Source organism: Microtus ochrogaster, unplaced genomic scaffold (assembly GCF_000317375.1).
Source record: "Microtus ochrogaster isolate Prairie Vole_2 unplaced genomic scaffold, MicOch1.0 UNK62, whole genome shotgun sequence".
In the NCBI taxonomy this organism is placed as follows: domain Eukaryota; kingdom Metazoa; phylum Chordata; class Mammalia; order Rodentia; family Cricetidae; genus Microtus; species Microtus ochrogaster.
Genome location: NW_004949160.1, coordinates 378,885 through 398,983, shown reverse-complemented (window position 1 = coordinate 398,983; position 20,099 = coordinate 378,885). Strand labels below are relative to the sequence as shown.

General features: G+C 38.5%; 1 protein-coding gene across 8 annotated transcripts in view; it reads right to left on the bottom strand.

The window, feature by feature from the left end:
- Window positions 1-542: 542 nt before the first annotated feature.
- Window positions 543-20,099, bottom strand: part of Znf638 (zinc finger protein 638) — a 142,326-nt gene continuing 122,769 nt past the window's right edge. For 5 of the 8 annotated variants that reach the window (XM_026777398.1, XM_026777399.1, XM_026777402.1 and 2 more), the window contains 8 exons: window positions 18,173-18,210; window positions 8,313-9,528; window positions 7,663-7,728; window positions 5,838-6,762; window positions 3,884-3,991; window positions 3,171-3,269; window positions 2,443-2,561; window positions 543-848 (listed from right to left, as the gene is read on the bottom strand). In XM_026777398.1, the coding sequence (XP_026633199.1) occupies window positions 783-848; window positions 2,443-2,561; window positions 3,171-3,269; window positions 3,884-3,991; window positions 5,838-6,762; window positions 7,663-7,728; window positions 8,313-9,528; window positions 18,173-18,210 (2,637 nt within the window). In that variant the 3' untranslated portion in view covers window positions 543-782. The remainder of the gene's footprint in view (window positions 849-2,442; window positions 2,562-3,170; window positions 3,270-3,883; window positions 3,992-5,837; window positions 6,763-7,662; window positions 7,729-8,312; window positions 9,529-18,172; window positions 18,211-20,099) is intronic. The other 3 variants (XM_026777400.1, XM_026777403.1, XM_026777401.1) reach the window with 2 other exon arrangements.

The window sequence follows — 20,099 nt, the reverse complement described above, 5'->3', positions numbered from 1 at the left end:
AGACCAGCCTGGTCTACAGAGCTAGTTCCAGGACAGGCTCCAAAGCCACAGAGAAACCCTGTCTCGAAAAAACCAAAAAAATAAAAAAAAATAAAATAAAAAATTAAGCCAGGTGGCACACACCTTTAATCCCAGCACCTGGCAGGTAAAAGTAGGCAGATCTCTGTGAGTTCGAGGCCAGTTTGATCCACAAAGTGAGTTCCAGGACAGACAGAGATACACAGAGAAACCCTGTCTTACAAACTCTTTGAAGAGAGAGAGAGAGAGAGAGAGAGAGAGAGAGAGAGAGAGAGAGAGGAAAAAGAAAAAAAAAAAAAGAAGCAGTACTTTACTCAAACTTACCTTGGCCAAACATAAAAAACTGAACATATAAGAATCTGGCCTGTATACATGGAAGGCGGAGACAAAGTACCACATCATGCTATTACTTCCAGTAACACATAAAGAACTGCCAAATATCCTAAATCGCAGGTTGTAGAAAAGAGCCTTGTCTGTAACTAGAGGCAAGCAAGACTTTACAAATCAACACAAACACAAAAGTGTTGAAATATACAGTAGCAACATTTATTTTAACACTTCTAAAAGGTATCTTTCCATGCCTGATGATTTGATATAAAAATCAAACCCATCATACTTTTCCCATCAGTTTCTCTACATCAAGGGCGAAATTTGTACAACATGAATATGTTTCTGAAACAGAAATTACAAATTAAATGATAACAAAAATACACAAATCAACTGGACCCTAAATGAATTTCTAATGAATTTTCTTCTTTTTCCCATCACCTAGAGCTTCTTTCTTCAGTCTCATTCTGCTCCTTTTCCTTTCTTTGCTTGGCCATGAACTTCTGTTAAAAGCAATTTTCAATATGAAACATTTGTTAGATGTTGTTTGCTATGTGTGCAATCCTAAATGAATCTATCTAAAGCAGTGTCTTAATTAACATTCATTCCTTTCACTAATCATCCTTCTGATAGTCAATGATATGTCAGACAGAGTTTACGGCTTGGGGATTTAGTAGTAGACAAGACTAAAAAGGTATTTCCCCAAGTGCTAACACTGTAATAAAGGAACTGAAGAGAAGAACAATTGAAATCACTGTAGGTGGTAATAATCACTCTAAAATTATAACAATAATAAAGGAGTGTGGTCATGTGTCTGTTCTTGGATGTAATCCTTAAGCACCACAAAATTAAAACTGTAACTGTGGAACTAGGAAGGTTCATCTTTTTGTACATATAGGATGGAGTTCGCTTTATTTTTGGTTTTGTGAGAAAGTTTCTATGCAGTCCTGGCTGTCCTGAATCACCATATAAACCAGGCTGTCTTCTAACTCACACAGATCTGCCGACCTCTGCCTCTCAAGTGCTGAAACTGAAGGCGTGTGCTACCCAACTGGCTTTGGAGTTGGCTTTCTTAAGCAAAGGCCTTTCTTAGCAGTTAATACTTAAGTAGAGACCAAAAGATAGGAAAAACTGGCCGCATGAAAGGTTTGGGAGGGGCACAGAAATAGTAATTAAGGCAATGGCACAATGGCAGCTGAGGTCTCAGGTACAAAGTTGCAAACAGTAATGAGAGATTTCAAAGACACAGAAAAGAAGCAGGCCATGCAGCCTTACAGAGCCAGAGTCAGTATGGCTATTATTCCAGGTGCCATATGAAATAGTTGCAAGATTTTAACTTTTTTTCTAAGACAAGGTCTCACTATATGGCCCCATCTAGCTTGGAACTCTGTAGGTAGACCATCCTCAAATTCAAGAGCTCTGCCTGCCTCTGCCTCCAGACTGATGGGATTAAAGATGTATGCTACCAAATCTGGACTCAGTTGCAAGATTTTAAATGGGGGGGGGGGATAAAAAGTAGGATATAACAAGTTAAAAGCACACAGAGAAGGTAAAATATGCGAGGGATTAGACATAAAATTAAACAAGCTGGCTAGAAACCCAAGGTCTGCCACTAACTAGCTTGGATTTTAGAAGTTCAATACAAAGAATACATGAAACAACCTAAGACATCCAGGAGTCAGAATTACTGATTCCCATGGCTAACAGTAACTCTCTAGAGCAGTATCTCCTTAAACATACACACGAAAAAGGAAAGCCTGTGACTCAATCAGTTTAAGAAACACATTTTCTTCTGACTACAAATTTAGAAATCTTAATATGTGAACATGCACAGCGATTTGCAATGGAACATCAGGATAAGCAGAGTCTTATATTTTAAAGGAGGCCCACAAGATACTACTGTTTACAAATCTATTCTAGAGAATGCTATTGCTCCAGGAAGAGAAGTGGGGTTACATACTATGACGTAGAAAACCAGGGATTTTGGACTTAAGACCAATGAACTGGAATAAATACCTAAGTTCTCACAAAGAAAAATGAACACACACATTGGGAAGACTCTTTAAATCAAAAGACAGTGGCATTTTTATGCGTTACCTCTGTATTTTGCTTATGACGTTTGCTCTTGCAGTGATTTGCCATTGCTTTTTCATCTGAGTAGAAGAGGGAGCAAATTGGGCAGAAAAACCCAGCCTTTGGAACAAGGAAGTCCAAATCTAGAAAACAAGAAGAAAGAGAATAATCCACCAACAGTATGTCAATCACTTTATCTAAATTCAAAGATTGAACCTAGGGCCTCAAACCTGTTAGTCAAGTACTCTACCACTTGGTTATAATCTCCCAGCAGAATATATATCTTTACTTAAGAATATGTAATACGTATTCCAAAGCCTCCAGAGAAGCCAGAATGCTACTGTCCTGCAGGCTGAAGAAACTGAGAACAGAAAACAAACATCTTAGAAATACTCTATTAAAGTAGAAGATGGGAAAACAGAATGATGAGCTGCTGAACAACTAGAAGATTCTCGACTCAGCTCAGTGGTCACGGCGAAAGTTTGCTATGGAAGCTTTTTAGCTTGTTTTGCCTAATTGGAATTTCTGCTTGGGGAAGTATAAATCAGTTTTTATCATGGCAGCAATTAAAAGTACATGAAAGAAAAAAGGAAGCATACATATCCCAGCCTTCAAGAATGAAATAAAAATATTCATGACAGATTTAAAAAAAAAGAAAACCTAGATATGCTGTATTCAAAATACCAAGCAAGGTTAACTTGTTCACTTTTTATTTCAGAGGAACAAGAAAGAAGAGTATCATTTTACTTTACCTTCCGGCACATCAGCTGTCACTGATTTGCCTACAGGAGAGTCTTCGGTCTTCTTGCGTTTTTCATCAGGCTCTGAATCGTTTAATTCAGCTTCTTCAACTAAAGTCATTAAAAAGTTCAAGGAAAAACATGAAGCTATTTAAAATAAATTTGTAGACTTTGTGACGGTAATGTTGGATACTTTCTGGTTTCTAAAACTAACTTAAAACTCATGGAACTACACCTTAGTTAATAATGATTCCTTGGTCTAAGAAGTAAATGGGTAAATGTTTAGATATATTCAATGGATTTACAAGAAATAGGGCTAAAGCCATTATATTTATAGCCAACAACAGGGAGGATATTGGATACAATGACAAGTATATATTGTATGACAATGTTCATGTTCCTTATTTGTATCAACTTAAATATTACTAGTGATGGTCAGACATTCTATTTAATTTACTGGCTGGCTGCCTGGAAGCAAACAAAAAACAGTTAATAGAATACTGTTCTCTGATGCTGTAACATAGTCACAAATGCCTCTTGAGAGTAATTTCCACAAATATCTCTTGTTCTAGTGTCACTGTTCCAAAACCTCTCTAAATTATGAAGAAAGAAGGATCTTATACACCTGTCTTCCACCTTTCCAGTTTCTTGGCTGGTTATCTATGAAACTTCTACCATCATCTCATGTTATGTGGTTTTCTTCCCCACCCAAAATGCCCCTTTACCTCCTTCATTCATTTGGAAGGCTTCTTTGCCTTTTGCTGGTTCTGCCATTACAGCTTTTTGTGAGGGTGATGCTTTCCCAATTCTAACTCTCTTCATTGGTGTTTTAGCTTTAAAAAGAAAGCCTAATTTATTGCTCCAATAACAGTACTTAAATTGCTTTAAATTTAACATATTAAACTATCTAATAATTCTAATATTTGTTCTAAAAACTACCTAAATTTGGGGAGAATGGCTTTTTGTTATATTTCTGAGACAGGAACCTGCTTATGCAGTTGAAGCTGAGTGTTGGATTATAGGTATGTGCCAGCACACCCGGTCAAGAAACCTATTCCTAAATAGAAATCTACTTTATTTCTGGGCGGTGGTGGCGCACGCCTTTAATCACTCACTTTAATCTCAGCTCTCAGCAGAGGCAGGCGGATCTCTGTGAGTTCGAGGCTAACCTGGTCTACAAGAGCTAGTTCCAGGACAGGAACCAAAAAGCTACAGAGAAACCCTGTCTCGAAAATTAAAAAAAAAAAAAGAAATCTACTTTATTTTATGTGCATTGGTGTTTTGCCTGAATTATGTCTGTGTGAGGGTGTTGGATCCCCTGGAATTGGAGTTACAGACAGTTGTGAGTTGTCACGTGGGTGTTAGGAATTGAGCCCAGGTCCTCTGAAAAAGTAACCAGTGCTCCTAACTGCGCCCCTTAGAATTTTAAAAAGCAGTTCATTCAAAATGTTTCCATTTGTGTTCTGAACAATTATTCCTTCCTATTCTTTTCGCAGAGTGGCTATACATTTTCCCCTGAATTGTTATCAATCCAGTGAGATGTTCCTAGTATTCCATTATTAGTCTGGTTAAAATTTTCAAGGTTTTTCTTTTTTGTTATTGTTTTGCCTCCCCCCACTCCCCACCCAAGACAAGGGTTCTCTGTACAACGGCCTTGGCTGTCCTGAAACTTGCTTTATAGACCAGGCTGGCCTTGAACCCAGAGAGACCCACCTGCCTCTGCTGAGAGCTGAGATTAAAGGCATGCAGCACACAAGACCTAGCTTTCTTTCTTTTTTAAAAACTTTACAAAGTAGGTATTCATTAATACATTGAATAATTTCATTTGTAACATCTAAGGAAACAAAATAAACTACTATTTGAATTCACCCATAAAAGTGACTTGAATAACAGTGTGTCAACTGGGTTCATAGTTTTCTTAATGGAAACTATTTTTGTCTCTCTCATGTCCTGCAAGCAAGTAAGCTGCTCTATTATTCCAAACAACCAAAATATTACACTATGCCAGATGTGACTCTCACCTGTAATCTTGGCACCTGGGAAACAAGAATATCTCATGTTCAAGGCAACATTTTGAGTTCCAGGCCAAAAAGGGCTACAGTCAGACCTCATCTCAAAAGACCAACATCTGCCAGCTGTGGTTGTTCACACCATTAATTCCAGAACACAGGAAGCAGACATAAGCTGATCTCTACGAGCTCAAAACTGCCTGCTCTATATAAGAAATTCCAGGCCACAAAGTGAGACCCAAACTTAAAAGTATATATATATAGTTGAATAGTACCTCGATAATTTGTTCTCCTGCTTGTTTTATTCTAAACCCAAATTTAAGCCAGAAGTAGGAGGCAGTGTAATATGCACACTGTTCTGCTCTTTAAAAGCTTGTTTCCCCACTCATACACACTGTTTTCACTGTGGCTCTGCACTGGCTGCTTCAGTTTGTTTCCTGGTTTTGCCATCCTTTCTTGAGGTATAACAACTTGGGACAACCTGTACTCTGCAAACTAAGAGAAATGTGTGCAACCTGTACTTGTTTCTATGGAAAATTTGAGTGATTATAACTGCTGGCTTACGGAAGGAACATTAGCACGATGATATTACTCCTACTGCGGCACTGTGTTCAAACCAGTTTTAAATGTAATTTCATGAAACAGAAAAATGAACACTTCAAGTATCTACCTGCCGTAGGTCTTTCAATCATGGTTTTCAGATCTTTTGTAACAGTCTCACTTCCTGGACCTACTTGGGAGAAAGAGTCAAGTTTTGTCTTCTTTGGGCCCACGGCTCTCCTCTTTCTATTTCCTTTTTTATCTGGATGGTGGTCAATTTTGCCTTGTGCTAACTCAACTTTTGAATCATTGTCTCCATCCTCTTCATCTCCAACTTCATCCACAGTAACAAAATTAAGTTCTTCTTTAAGATTTTTAAAATCAGCCAGAGAATCTTCATCTTCTTCAGTTACTTCATCCAAAGTCACTAAATGAAAATCACTTCTGTCATCTTGTATTTCATCTACAGTAACTAAAGTAGAAGGGTCTTCAGGCACCTGGGAAGAAATGAACCCAATAGAGTCCCTTACAGTAGTTCCTTCATCTCTTTTCGAATTCAAAGTAGCAAAAGGTATGTCTGCTGATTCTTCTACTTCTCCAATTTCATCCACAGTTACCAAGCGCTCCTGTTGAAGATCTTGTTCTTCGGCCATGGACAGAACAGTAACATCTTTAGATTCACTGTGGGAAATGCAATCATCTTGGTCAATTAGTTCATCTAAGGTAAGAAGGGAGTTAGAATTTTTTACCATTTCTTCCATATTGAGCTCTTCTTCATCAATGACTTCATCTACAGTGACTAAAGCTTGTGCAGCTGCATCTTCTTCTTCTCCAATTTCATCTAGCGTTACAAAGGACAGTTCTCCCTCAACACTGTGAGGGACAGAGGTTTCCCCCTTTTTCTTTTTTAAGTTAAGTTCGGGGGAAGGAGAAATTTTGAGAGCTTCTTTTCTTTTTCCCTTTAATGGATTCTGCTTGGCTTGAGAAGGAGTTACTTCTTCTATGACTTCATCCACAGTAACGAATTCATCCAAATTAAATGTAAATAATGGTTCCTGTTGGAAAGTTAAGAATCAGTACAATGAACTTTGACTGTCTAGGCATTACTAGTCACAGTAGACTAATATGCAAATCATCCATGAGAATTTCTCTGTAAAGCCATTTCCTAAGACTACAATAAATTCAATGTTATATTTCAAAGGGTTCCAAAGTGATAAGACTAGTAAGACAGCTCAGTCAGAAAAGGTGCCTGCCACCAAGCCCAACAACCTGAGTTTGATACCAAGAACTAATGGTATAAGGAGAAAAGTGACTTATGCAAATTGTCCTCTAATATCCATGTAAGAGCACATACATGTGAGAATATGCATATATAGCACACAAATTATTTAAAAAATAATTTACACTTTAAAACAACGTTTAAAACACTTGTCAAAACACTGACATAAAAAGAATCTACTATTCCATATGTTAAGTATCAAGCAAGTGTTTACTTACTAGACTTCTAAAAGCACCTCAAACAAAAAGGTAAATAATTAGCCATATCAATCAGCTTATATATAACATGTATTTTAACTTATAAAATGCTATGAAAGTTTAAAGATTTATATTGATAAAATTATCTGAAAAGATTACTAAAACTTATTAGCTAATATAGCTGTTTTTGAAAAAAATCATTTTAAATCTGGTACCAGAGTAAATAAATTTCCAGTAAGTTTCTGGATTTTGTATGCTGTCAATGACCCACTACTTGTATACACAGCAAGAAAACTATTTAGTCTACCTCAGTGACAACACCAGAATACAACAAGAAGCACTTCACTCCTTATCCTATGCCCTGTGTGTTTCACTCTCAACTTCCATGTTAACTATGAAAAGATAAGTGCAAGTATGTAAGATAGGTGGGCATTGCTATGGAAGGACTGATACAGAGAATGTGGGTATTTTCCTTTTACCTCTTTTGATTTGGAACTTCTACCAGTAGTACTTTTAGAATTCTTAGTGCTCTGCAAAGCCAATGCCTAAAATATTAAGAAATACAGAAAAACAGTTTATACCCAGATTATTAATGTTCTTTAAAAAAAGAGAAAAGATAATCAACAAATATCCAAATATGGTCAATTATGCAAATACTTAGCAAGTATATAAAACTAAGTCAATAATTATTTAATGGTATAGGCACAGTCAGTCTCCAAAAGTTAGAGCTAAATTCAGTTTCCGAAGTCTTTGCCCACAATGTCTAAGTAGGTGCTCAGTGAACTGATAAAGCTTCAATTTTAGAGGAATGAGAATCCAAATCATCATCCTAGGAGCCACTACAGACCTTTCCTTTAAATCAGTTATATTTCTGACCAAATTTTAGTTCAGCCACATTTGTGACCAAGTAAGACTTTCTTTCCAAGCATGTGAATAAATGGGAACTTTGAGCTCAACACTCCAAATGTCTACCGGCTTAAATCAATGGAATTGTTTCAGAAAGGGAAACAGGAGCTTGGGATTAGAGTGAAGAGATGAAACTATGAGCCAAAACTACACTTCCTACTTCACAGCTATAGCAGAACTACGAACTGCAAAGACACACGAGTCATTCTTCTACTCTCCTCACCTTATTGTTGCTGTCATCCCGTTTCATGGAGGGAGGTTTGGTCTCTGTTTCCTGAGACTGTTTTGCTATGTCCTTGTAATCCAGTTTAGAATCCTTGCACTGAAGGGCTGTGATCCTTCCTCTGCTAACACCACTCTGAGTGGGTTTGGATTTACTGTTGCTTTCTGTCAAGTCTGATCTGGTATTTTTAAGCAAACCAAATTCCTTGGCTGAAACTTTCTTTTCAGCAATTATTTGATCTCTAAGAACAGGTTTTGGAAAATTTTTCTGACTTTCAGTTTTTGAAGTTGTATTTTTTGCTTTAGTGGAAGACACCACAGTAGCCTTGATGCTTGTTTTACTATTACATACATTTGATACAGTCGGCACACTAGTTTTACCAGTTTCATCAGGATTACTGCTCTCACCCACTCCTTTATTTGGGTCTGCCTTGATTACAGCACTTTCTACTGGCTTTTCTCTTATTGCTGCTATAATCTTCTCCAATTTTTCTACAAACGTGTCAGCTTCATTCTTCTCACTTTTCTCTGTTTCTACTTGCAAATCCATTCTGGTTTCCTTAGTATTGAATTCATTTTCCTGCTTGTCATCCATGCTAATTTTTTCCGAAGTATCATTTTTGCTCACAACCTTCTCATCCTCAATGTAACTTCCTGGTTCTTGGGTCGCAACACAAGCAGATGGCAGTACTTCTGAAACAGTTTCATGTTTGTCCACTTCAGCTATGGCTTCTACTGTGGGTTGTGCAATTCCAGAAAATGATTTATCTGCTTCAGATGGAGAATCTTCTAGAATTCCCTTGATGTTCTTTTCTTCTAAGACACTGTCAGATATTGATAATTCTGTTTCAGGGTTTGTAACTTCTGTCTCTTCCTTCACAAAGTCACTGGTGTATATCTGCTGATTTAAGGCAGATTCCTCCATATTTTCGCTGAATAACTCAGTTTTAGCTGGAGTGGATGCTACAAGAGGAATTTCTATGCTGACCTCTGCTCCTTGAGCTTCCAGGTCCAGTGTTTCAATTGCAAAGTCAGACTCATACAAGACTTGTTTGGGTTCTTCCTTACCAAGTTCTTCCTGCTGCACTGAAGTTTCTGTTTCAATATTGCAAGTAGTTTCTTCTTCAATCTCACTAGGTTTAACAGAGGGACTATCGGCTGCTGTTTGTACCTCACTTTCATCAACAGGACTGTTTTTCAAGTCAGGGCTAAAAGTACTTAAAAACAAACAAAAAGAACACAAAAACAAACAAAAATCAAACTATGATGAGAATTCAACCATTGTAAATAATCCTGTTGATGCCAACTGTAAAGGTTTTCTGATGCACAAATACTAAGCACTGGGAAATCCAGCCAATCAACATTAAACTGGCTAAGATGTTCTGATGGAAATCAGAAGGTGAAAGATCTAAGAGATCATCCATCTTTTTAATTCAAAAGAAGTAATAACAAAATTAGGAGTGTTGATATCTTCCTTTTACAAATTAAGTGCAAATTAAGTGTTTGGACTTGAAAAGGCTGAACAAAAAGATCTCAAATTATTATTAGGCTCTATAATCATGACATAGCAACTAAACAAAATGTGCACAGTTCTACAATAAAGCTAGTGATCCTTTCATGGAAATTAAAAAATGTACAGATGAATTTTCATAAAAAGAAAATTGGGATTGCTATGGAGGATAATGCCATTTAACAATTTTGCTTCCTTTTTTGGTATAAAAGACCTACTTTTAATTTTCAAAAAAAAATGTGCTTATGAATGATAATACTTCAAGGAAACTTTTCTTTAGAAGGACCTCCATAGCTTTTGGAGATTTACAATCATAAGCAAAACTGTTAGAACCACCTTAACATGAACATACAATCTAAATACCCATAAACTGCTCACTCATTTATTATATAATATTTTGATTATTCAGAAGAAATGGAGAAAATGAATGGGCATTAATTATTTTATGTCATGGTCTTCCCAAACCCACAAAGTCTATAATTTTATAATTCAATAATGTTCACAGAAGCAGAACCCAAAATAAACTATTTTAAATTAACATTGTACATCAAAAGTTGTCTTGGAAGAAAAGAGTTTTTCTGAAGACTATGTCTAACACAGTCTAAAAATACATTCCCATACTTTTGTTACTAGCAGCGGACTAGAGAAAGACACTAGAAAGTGATCATATCACATTAACACATCGTAACAATATTAACTCGTTTTCTTATTTCCAATAAAGGAAAGGATAAGCTTTCATCTCTGACATGCTTCTCAGAGGATGGCCACATATGCTTTAGTTCACAATACCAGATAATGTCTAGCTCTGTCCTGAGATGTTACTTTTATTTCAAAGATTTGGAAAAGGTGCTAACTGCGCCCCACTGGGGTCTAGTCATTTCATTAAATAAATAAACTGGTTCTCCCAGAAGAATAACTGTAAGTTATGAGAAATTTATAAACACCAAGGAATCATAGATCCTAATAATAATATATTCTAATTTCTGTGTAAAATACGCAGTATATTGAAATACTCTATTTGAAATTAACATCTCTAACACTGAAGATTCTAGGGGCTCATATTAGGTGTCCCAAATTCTTGGAACTAAAGTAGAATCTGTGGTCAGGTACAATAGGACAAAGAAATAACCATGACATTCATAGTTACATGGATATTTCTCAAAATACAAACTTTTGAAATTATAAGATTCATATGAATAATAAAGAATAAACTCGAACTCCTGCTTCATTACGGAGTTATATATTAATCCTAAAAATTGATAAATTGAACTACACAGAAACATTTATGAGGCTGAACAAACACAAAGATTTTTTAATCTCATCTGAAAGATGTTACAAGACTTTCTCATTACCACATTTAAAATTTATAAATACTTATTATCATTCAGCCAAAGAGTAACTATTGCAGCTCTACATTTGAAACAGAACACAGGCCTGTTTGTAAAGATGGTTCAATTTCGTACTTCTGTACAATTATTTTACAAATTTATTGTTAATTTGTGTGTATGTATGTGCACACACTCGTGCCTTGAGTTTATGTGCATTATGTTAGTGCAAGAGGACATCGAAGGCCAGAGGACAAACAGCACTGGGCCCCTGGAACGGGAACCACAGGCAGTTGTGAGCCTCCATGTGGGTGTTGATAATCAAACCTGGGTTCTTTTCTGCAAGAACAGCAAGTACTCAACTGTTGAGCCACCTTTCCAGCCTCACTGTGTACCAGTCTTTAAGAATTATAGTATTTTTTCTATAGAAATTGTTTTAACAATAACTATCTGTTTATTGGCTAGAATGAAGGAAAGTTTCAAAGTTGATTTAGTTTGGAATGCCGCTGAGAGGTCAAATAAATGACACTAATACCATAAATGAAATGGCAATTTTTGTTTTTCTTTTTAAGAGATTAAAAGAAAACAGTTACATTCTGAGAAACAACACACAAACAATTCCAGAAAGTACACAGGTGTCTAATATTCTACTCCCAATCAGACCAATTGAGAATTTCACAAAAGGCATACAATAGAGAAGTTAGGCATGAGCATAAAGGATGACACCATAACACACACACATCTCAAGACATTTTAGGATGAGATTTAACAATACCAAAATTTAATATTTATTTGAGAATTCCACCAGGTATTTATCAATATTAATGAATAAGGGAAATTTCATCTAGCATCCTTATTTAAAGACAATCAAATTGCACATAGGTAGGATATGCATGAGGAGAATGAAGGATAATGTAAGTTATTACTAAACTATAATGTGAAATCTCCTCTAAGCAGTCTACAATTAGAATTTACATTAATTAGAAACAAAAGAATCACACTTCAAGATGAACTGGCAAACACATTTTTAAAAAACTCAACAAAATTTTTAGTTTTTTATTGTTGTTTTTAAAGCAAAACAAACACGACCACCATTTTTTTTTTTTGGTTTAAGTTTACTCCAAAAGTAATGTTGTATACTCTGATTATATCCCACATAATTTTATTCTTATTTTTTCTCTGTAATACAAGTCAGAAAAAAGTGAGAGCAAAATTGGAAGTTTTTAAAAAAATCAATTTAACAAGACTAGAAACTGTTAACATGTCAATATTTTAAGTCTTGAAAAGAAGAAAGACAAAAAATAGACAACAAGCATTGTTTTTGATAAAATCTTATAAAATAGAATACACAAAAACAAATTTGGTGGAAAATCTATTTCTTGTGACCAACAGAGAAAACTGTAGGTCTGTCCATAGGACCTACATGTGACACTGTTATTTATTAAGCTCTCTGTGGACTTGCAAGTGAATGCTATTGGTTTAAAAATAAACTTTTAAATTTTTGGTTGTGGGCCTAGCCTTTAACAGCTGAGCCATTAGGTGGGCGGTGGCGGTGCACACCTTTAATCCTAGCCCTGGGAGGCAGGTCTCTGAGTTCAACACCAGCCTGGTCTACAGAGCTAGTTCCAGGATTGGCTCCATAGCTACTGAGAAACTGTCTCAAAAAACAAACAAACAAACCAACAAACAAAAGAAAGAAAGATGAACTTTTTTTAAAAGTATGGACTGACATACACAACAACCCAGAAATGTTGCTTATGAGTTACCAATGTATTTTAATATGCTCATGATCATTAACAATCTAGGATAGTCTGATTTTACAAAATGCTAGTTAATAAGAAAATCCATAATAGTTTGTGAATCAAATAAATACCTTTTTATTTAAACATTTTCAAATTGCTATTTCAAACATAGATGACCTTAAAACATAGACTAATAAATAATAGTAATCGATAGTAAACACCATGGCTAAAACAAATCTGTGAGTCAGTAGTTTGAAGAGACTCTAAAAATTAAGTTTTCATAGTAGACACAAAGTAGTACTTTTTTTTTCTTGGACAAATGTTCCCATTCCATACTTTAAATGTTCTAAAACTGTACCAACTCTTTAAAAATTACATTGAAAATTATACTTTTAAGTTAATGAAATTTTAAGAGTACGTAAACTGTATTTTACTATTGTGGTACACAACACGCTAGCAAAGAGCACGTCACGTTTATCATGGATTAAACTGCTCCAGGGTGTTTACCAAGCATAAAGAAGTGACAATTCTGTATGTAATTCAAACTTATACATGCTCTTTCTCTAAATAGTCAATAAATACATGAATGAGATTAAATATAGCTACCAACCAAAACAAACCCTAAGGCCAAACAGAACCCAAAAGTAAGATGACAACAACTTTACACATAAACAAAAGGAACAAGTATGATGGTGCTAGGCTTCCTGAGCCTCCTTATTTCCCAGGGAAAAGTGAGGACAATCTGCCCTTTCTGCAGACCACAGCCTAGAATGCCCATTCCCAGCCCAGACAATCAGAAGCAATAGGGAGTCGATTCAAAGCAGGAGGAACTCAGTTTGTTACTGTGTCAGCTTATATATGTTAAGTGACATCCTGTAATGTGGGGGTACCTCTAACAAATGAGAGGCACCCAAATCCTCCCTCTGATTGGAGGGGCATCTACCTAATTTTGTTGTCTGATCCTCGCTCAAACTTGAGCCAGGCTTTTCTCTGTCCTACAGGCCTCGAGGTACAGGCCCTGAGATAATTTGGCCCAATATCTCCCCATTTTGCTTTATATTCCACCCTCTACCCAGGTCACCAAGCCAGAATAGCCCACCGAGGAGAGAGTATGCCTCAGGGACACCCCTATCTGGAGTTTCAGCCTGGACACCCTCAAACTGAGAGTTCATCCTTGGGATGAGATGTATAGAGCCTACCATAATGTACTTGAAGGGCCATGTACCTGTTGTATCTGTTTTTGGAATATTTGCTTCAGCTTTTGGAAAACAAAACAGGTCTCATAGGGCGTCTTGACTCATCTAGGATTCTTGTGACTATCCCCAAATTGTCAGCATAGAAGCAACATTCTTCCCCAAGTGCTCTGCAAATTCCTCCCTGTTCCATAAACAGCAAGCCTTTCCTATTTTGTAAGGTTACCCTTGCTAAGGAATAAAGACTTTTGTAAATAACATAATGCAGTCTCTGTCTTTTCTAATTTTGTTCAGCCAGTCTGCTCACATAACCAGGAAGAACAATAGTAATCATGAGCTGCCCCGCATAGTTGAGGCAGTCCGGTTGCTTCCTGGGCATACATAAAAAGGTATCTGCTGGAGGGCATGTCTCCTAAGGACGTGAGAACACCCAGGCTCATTAGGGGTAAGATGCCTAGGGTAGAGTGTATCCCTGAAAGCCTCTGCATTTAGGTCTCCCTTTGATCCCCTGAATCCAGACTCCAACAACCCAGCTCCCATGTGCTAAATCACCTAAGTCAAACATCAGGTCAGATCACATGTTCAGGGTTTTGTCATCTAAGAAGTCTGGTTTAGGATCCCTCCCATGCCAGCACTTGACAAGACCCACGACACCTTCGGTGGTTGGTGGGGGCTTGCTGCTTGGACCTTGGTCCCCACTCTCCTCAAGGGTTAATTTCCTCTTGGGCAATGATTATTTTTCTTTTCTTGTGTTTGAATTTAAGGGCTGTTCACCATAATCTCTTTCTTTCTTTATTGGTCATCTTGGTCTTCCCCGTTGTCCTGAGGCAGGAATTTTAAGTTACAAGCGGGCAGCCATATAGGCGTCTCCCGTTTGGGAAGAAACATTCATATCCTCAGCCCTGTGTCAACAAGGGATCTGGGCCCCTTCATTGGGTAGTGAGAGGATCCTTCCATCTAACCTTTAGGCAGGGCGTCATTGGTAGGGATCTCCAGTGTTTCTGGAATCTATTTTGTTTACCTGATTTTTGAAAATTTAAAATATTGATGGTTAATAAAGCCTTCTGCAGTTGTAGATGGGGGAAGACTTCTCCCCCTTTTTGATTTATAGGCATAGGGCAAGTGTGGCAGTAGGTTCACCACGTAAGAGCTGTCTGAATAGAGTTTGCAGGGTTCTGGGACCTCTTGTAGCGCAAATGCCCAATTATTAGATCATCCATATAAATATATTATAAGAGGGTATTATCTTTGTCAAAATAAGGAGAGGATACTATACAAATATTGTTGGCAAAAGGCCAGACTACTGGCCATTCCCTGTGGAAGAATAGTCCATTCATATCTCTCATCAGGTTGAGAGGAGTTAAGTGTAAGAATGGAAAAGGCGAACTTTTCACAATCCTCCTCATGAAAAGGAATTGAAAAGAAGCAGTCCTTTAGATCAATTACAGTGATGTGAAACTGGGAGGGGATTGTTGGGACCCAAGGTAAGCCCCTAAATGGGGCCCCTACTAGCTCCATTTGGGAATTAATTGTTCGCAGGTCCTGTAGCATTCTCCAGGTCCCATTAGGTTTACATATCACAAACACAAGACTGTTCCAGAGGCTCATCAAGGGCCTTATCCATCCTTCTCTAAGCAGATTTTTCTGGTGATTTCCTTGAGCATCTTAAGTTCAGGTAATGGCCACTGCTCTACCCATACCAGCTTACCAGGTATTCACCTAATGGGGACCCTGGGGACACTGGCCTTTACTTTTGGGGGTGAATCCAGGTGTCAGGGGTCTGCCTGATGGCACCTTGCTCAGTTTTATCATAAAAGGCTAGGTGGTCAGTGGTAATAACAATATCCATTTGCCTAACAAATCTTGTCCCAGAGGTCCACAGATAACTCTGGAAAGATCAGAGGCCTAAATTTTCCTTTGTCTCTGTCTGGCCCCACCCAAGTTATGGAACTGGCCATTTCTTGGGACATAGACCTTCTCCCAATCCCCATGATAGGTGGCCCGGTTATGAGACCCCAGCTGGTAGGAACCTTTTCCTTTCTGAGGTGCCGTCCTGTCAGCTCCTGTGTCTTTCAGGCATTGAAGTCTTTGTCCCCCAATGATCATAGTCATACTGGGCCGGAACCCCTCTACCATTGGAATGGCCCAGTTAACTGAAGGTGCATCTTTCCTTCCTTAGATTAAGGGGGCTGGAAGCCCCCCCCCCCCCGCCGCAACCAGTTTAAAGGTTGATTTGCGATGGGTTTCCCATTTATACCAATTCTGGAGCAGCATTCTGAGCCTCAATGGTACCCCTTGTGGCAGCTAGGGCAGAGAGACAGAGGGGGTCGCTTCCACAGCTAGGTCTTTTTGCACTTCTGTAGGCAATCCCTCTTAGAATGCCCCAGATGACCACATAAGAAATATTTCCCAGGTGTTTGCCTTGAATAATAGAAAAGGCTAGAGTTTGGGTCTGGGTCTGAAGGGCCGCCACATGAGTCTGGTTGGTATGTGACTGGGTCCCAACATTCTGCGATGCCACAACCCATTGACTCATGGACCCTTCCCTAATGCAAGCACAACCCATCCTAGTATCTTGGTTCATACCTTCCCAGACTAGGAGCATAGTAAATTGGTCTCTAAGCCCATGGGGGGGGGGGCAATTTCCTCTCAATAAAGTCTAGAAGCAGCTCTGCCAGTTTTTGCATCATGCCAGTAATAGGTGATTCTGTGGGTCCCTCCTCTAGTGATGCCCAAGCCTCCAGGCCTGCTTGTCTAACTTGGTCCCAATACAGAACCACAATTCCGGCTTATTGGACCCCAGAGGAAAAGCCTTCCCCTGTTCCAGTTACTACCGAATAAGTGATGGGAATTGGGGGGTCGGCCGCTTATTGAACTCTGTCCTTTGTGACAGGCCTCCTTAAAGAAGGCTGTCCATTTAACTTATCGGGGTCCCCCCACCACAAGGTGGCCTTAGCTAGATCATACCAGTCCTTGGGGACAAAACGGATGGTAGGCTACCTCCTGAAGAAGGGTTATGGCCCAAGGGGAGTTGGGCCATAATTGGCCACTGCCTTCCTCAATTCTTTCAGGTCATTATATTCCCAAGGACACCAGACTAGGGGGTGATGGGGGGGAGGCATTGGCCAGGAAGGCTTGGGGTCTATAAACCTTAGCCTTATAGGTCTGGGCGTAAGTATCACCAGGAGGCTCCACCCCACTTTCCTGCAAGAGACTGGTATATTCATTTCCTCCTGGCAAGGATGGAGCCCCTTATTTGTCCCGTTCCCCTCTCCCATTTTATCCTTTCCAAGGCAGGTGGGGGCATAAGGAGGCGGCTACTCTTTGTCACAGGCAATATCTACTTTCTTTTTGTTTGTCTTTGCCTCTGCCTGCTGTGTTCCTTCCTCCTGGAATGGCTCGTCAGTAAATTGCGCCCATTTTTGATCTTTACTCGTCTGTCTCCTTTTCTCCCGTTCTTTTGATTAATTGGTTACTTTTGGATTCTTCAGACCTCTCCCGATCTTCAACCTTTTCCTGCTCCTCCTCGCCAGTCTCCTCCCTGAAGTTGCGTTATCCATCGTGGGGTCCCACTCACCTTGAAGACTGCTTTGCCCTGGGACCAGTTGCCCCATGTTGGGTGCCAGTTGCTAGGCTTCCTGAGCCTCCTTATTCCCCAGGGAAAGGCGATCCGCCCGGTCTGCAGCCCCATGAAGCAGGACAATCAGAAGCAATAGGGAGTCGATTCAAAGCAGGAGGAACTCAGTCTGTTACTGTGTCAGCTTATATATGTTAAGTGATATCCTGTGATGTGGGGGTACCTCTAACAAATGAGAGGCACCCAAATCCTCCCTCTGATTGGAGGGGCGTCTACCTAGTTTTTGCTGTCTCATCCTCACTCGAGCCAGGCTCTTCTCTGTCCTACAGGCCTCCAAGTATAGGCCCTGAACTTGAACCAGGCTTTTCTGTTCTACAGGCCTCGAGGTACAGGCCCTGAGATAATTTTGGCCCAACAGGATGGGAACTTTCTGTATATGAGAAAAGTTACTTCAAGAATCAGATATGCCTAAACAATACACAAAAATGGAAGAAAAGAACTAAAAGCAACATACCTTTCTTTCCCCAGTTCTGGGTCACTCTCCGTTTGAGCCTACAATATAATTCACATTTCATTAGAGGTTATTCTAGTGAATTTTCACTATTGAATCCACTAAATATTTTCAGGTAAATATAGTTAACAAAAGTAAAAACAAAATGGGGGAGCTACCTCTTAAAGAAAATGAGTTAGTTTTAGTTTCCTGTATCCACATAACTATTACGTACCAGAAAAAAAATTCTCATTAAAAACTACTGTTAGGTTACAAAGAATATCAAGTAATGAGATATTTATAAAAACAAGGAAGTTTGTGGATTTTAAAAGCCTAAAAACAACACGTTTTGCTTAGAATAAAACCAATAAACATGACATACATATCTTCCTTGTAGATTAGCTTTTCAAGACTTGTATTTATAAGGAAAACTTTTTATAAACCATCTCATTAAGTTGTGCATGGTATAGCAGGTCTATAATCCCAGCTGCTTGGAGGCTAGAGCAGGTGGATCCTGTGAATTCAGGAACTTAAGACTAGCCTGGGCAACTTCAGAGAAAACAATTCAAATATCCCCTACTTAAACATGCAGAAGAGGTTATGAGCAGATGGCTAAATTGATACATGCTCATTCACTGCGCAAGCACAGAGATTGAGTTCAGACTCCCAGCATCCATTTTTAAAAAATTGGGAGCAGAAGTATACTCATAATCTCAGTGCTAGGGATAGACAGTAGGATTTTGGGGTCTTGCTGGGTAGCCAGTCTAACTCAATCAGTGATTTCTAGCTCAGTGAGAAAACCTGTGTAAAAAAGAAGGTAGAGAAATGATTACATCTACCTCTGGCCTTTACACTGACACAGACACACATACACACTAGAAATGCTACAGCAATAATCCTTTTAAATATTATCTGAACACTGCCAAAAAGCAATGTTATGGAACATCAAAATAAAAGACTCAAAGGGTTATTTCAAAAATTAAAGCTAATATATTTTAAAGGAACAAGGTTGCAGGGAAAGTAGTAGTCAATCTGGAATATATGAAGAAGAGGAACTAAAAGTAAATGTGATCAAAACACATTTTAAGAATTTCTCAAAGAATTAATTAAAAACATTAGATCAAAAACAATAGCTTTCAGATTTAAAAAAAAATCACTAAATGATTTGCAAACTAGGATCACTGATGCCTCTTAGAAATTCTTCCTTTTAAAATTTTGCATGTTTGTGTATGCATGCGAGTGGAGGTACAGAACAATGTAAGAGAACAACCTACATGGGATGTGTCCCAGGAAGTGAATTCAGGTGGTCAGGCTTGGGGGTAAAGTGCCATTACCGAGCTAGGTTGCTGGTCCAGAAATTCTTCAATGACTGAATATATGCCTAAGGCCTTTGCTTGCCATCCTGTGTAGAATATCTTCATATATTCATATAGCTTGCTTTCCTATTTCCTTCAAGTCTTCCAAATGGCTCATCTGCTGGAGGTTTTAACTTACCATTTTAATGTACACAATTCCCCATTTATGTGTGTCTTTTTGAAGAGCTGGGTGGGTTGAGGCACGGTTTTGTGTGGCTTAGGATAACCTTGAACTCAGGATACTCTTTAAGTGTTGAAATTGTTGTAAGCATCACTGTATCTGACTTTGTAATTCCTTTTATCTTGATTTATTATTTTCACAGCACTTTTTACCATTTGATATTTTATTGCTTGATGTATCTCTCTCTCTCTCTCTCTCTCTCTCTCTCTCTCTCTCTCTCTCTCTCTCTCACATACACACACACATGTATCTTTCCACAGTTAGTTCAAGAATTTGAGCCGGGCGATGGTGGCGCACGCCTTTAATCCCAGCACTAGGGAGGCAGAGACAGGCGGATCTCTGTGAGTTCGAGACCAGCCTGGTCTACAGAGCTAGACCCAGGACAGGCTCCAAAGCCACAGAGAAACCCTGCCTC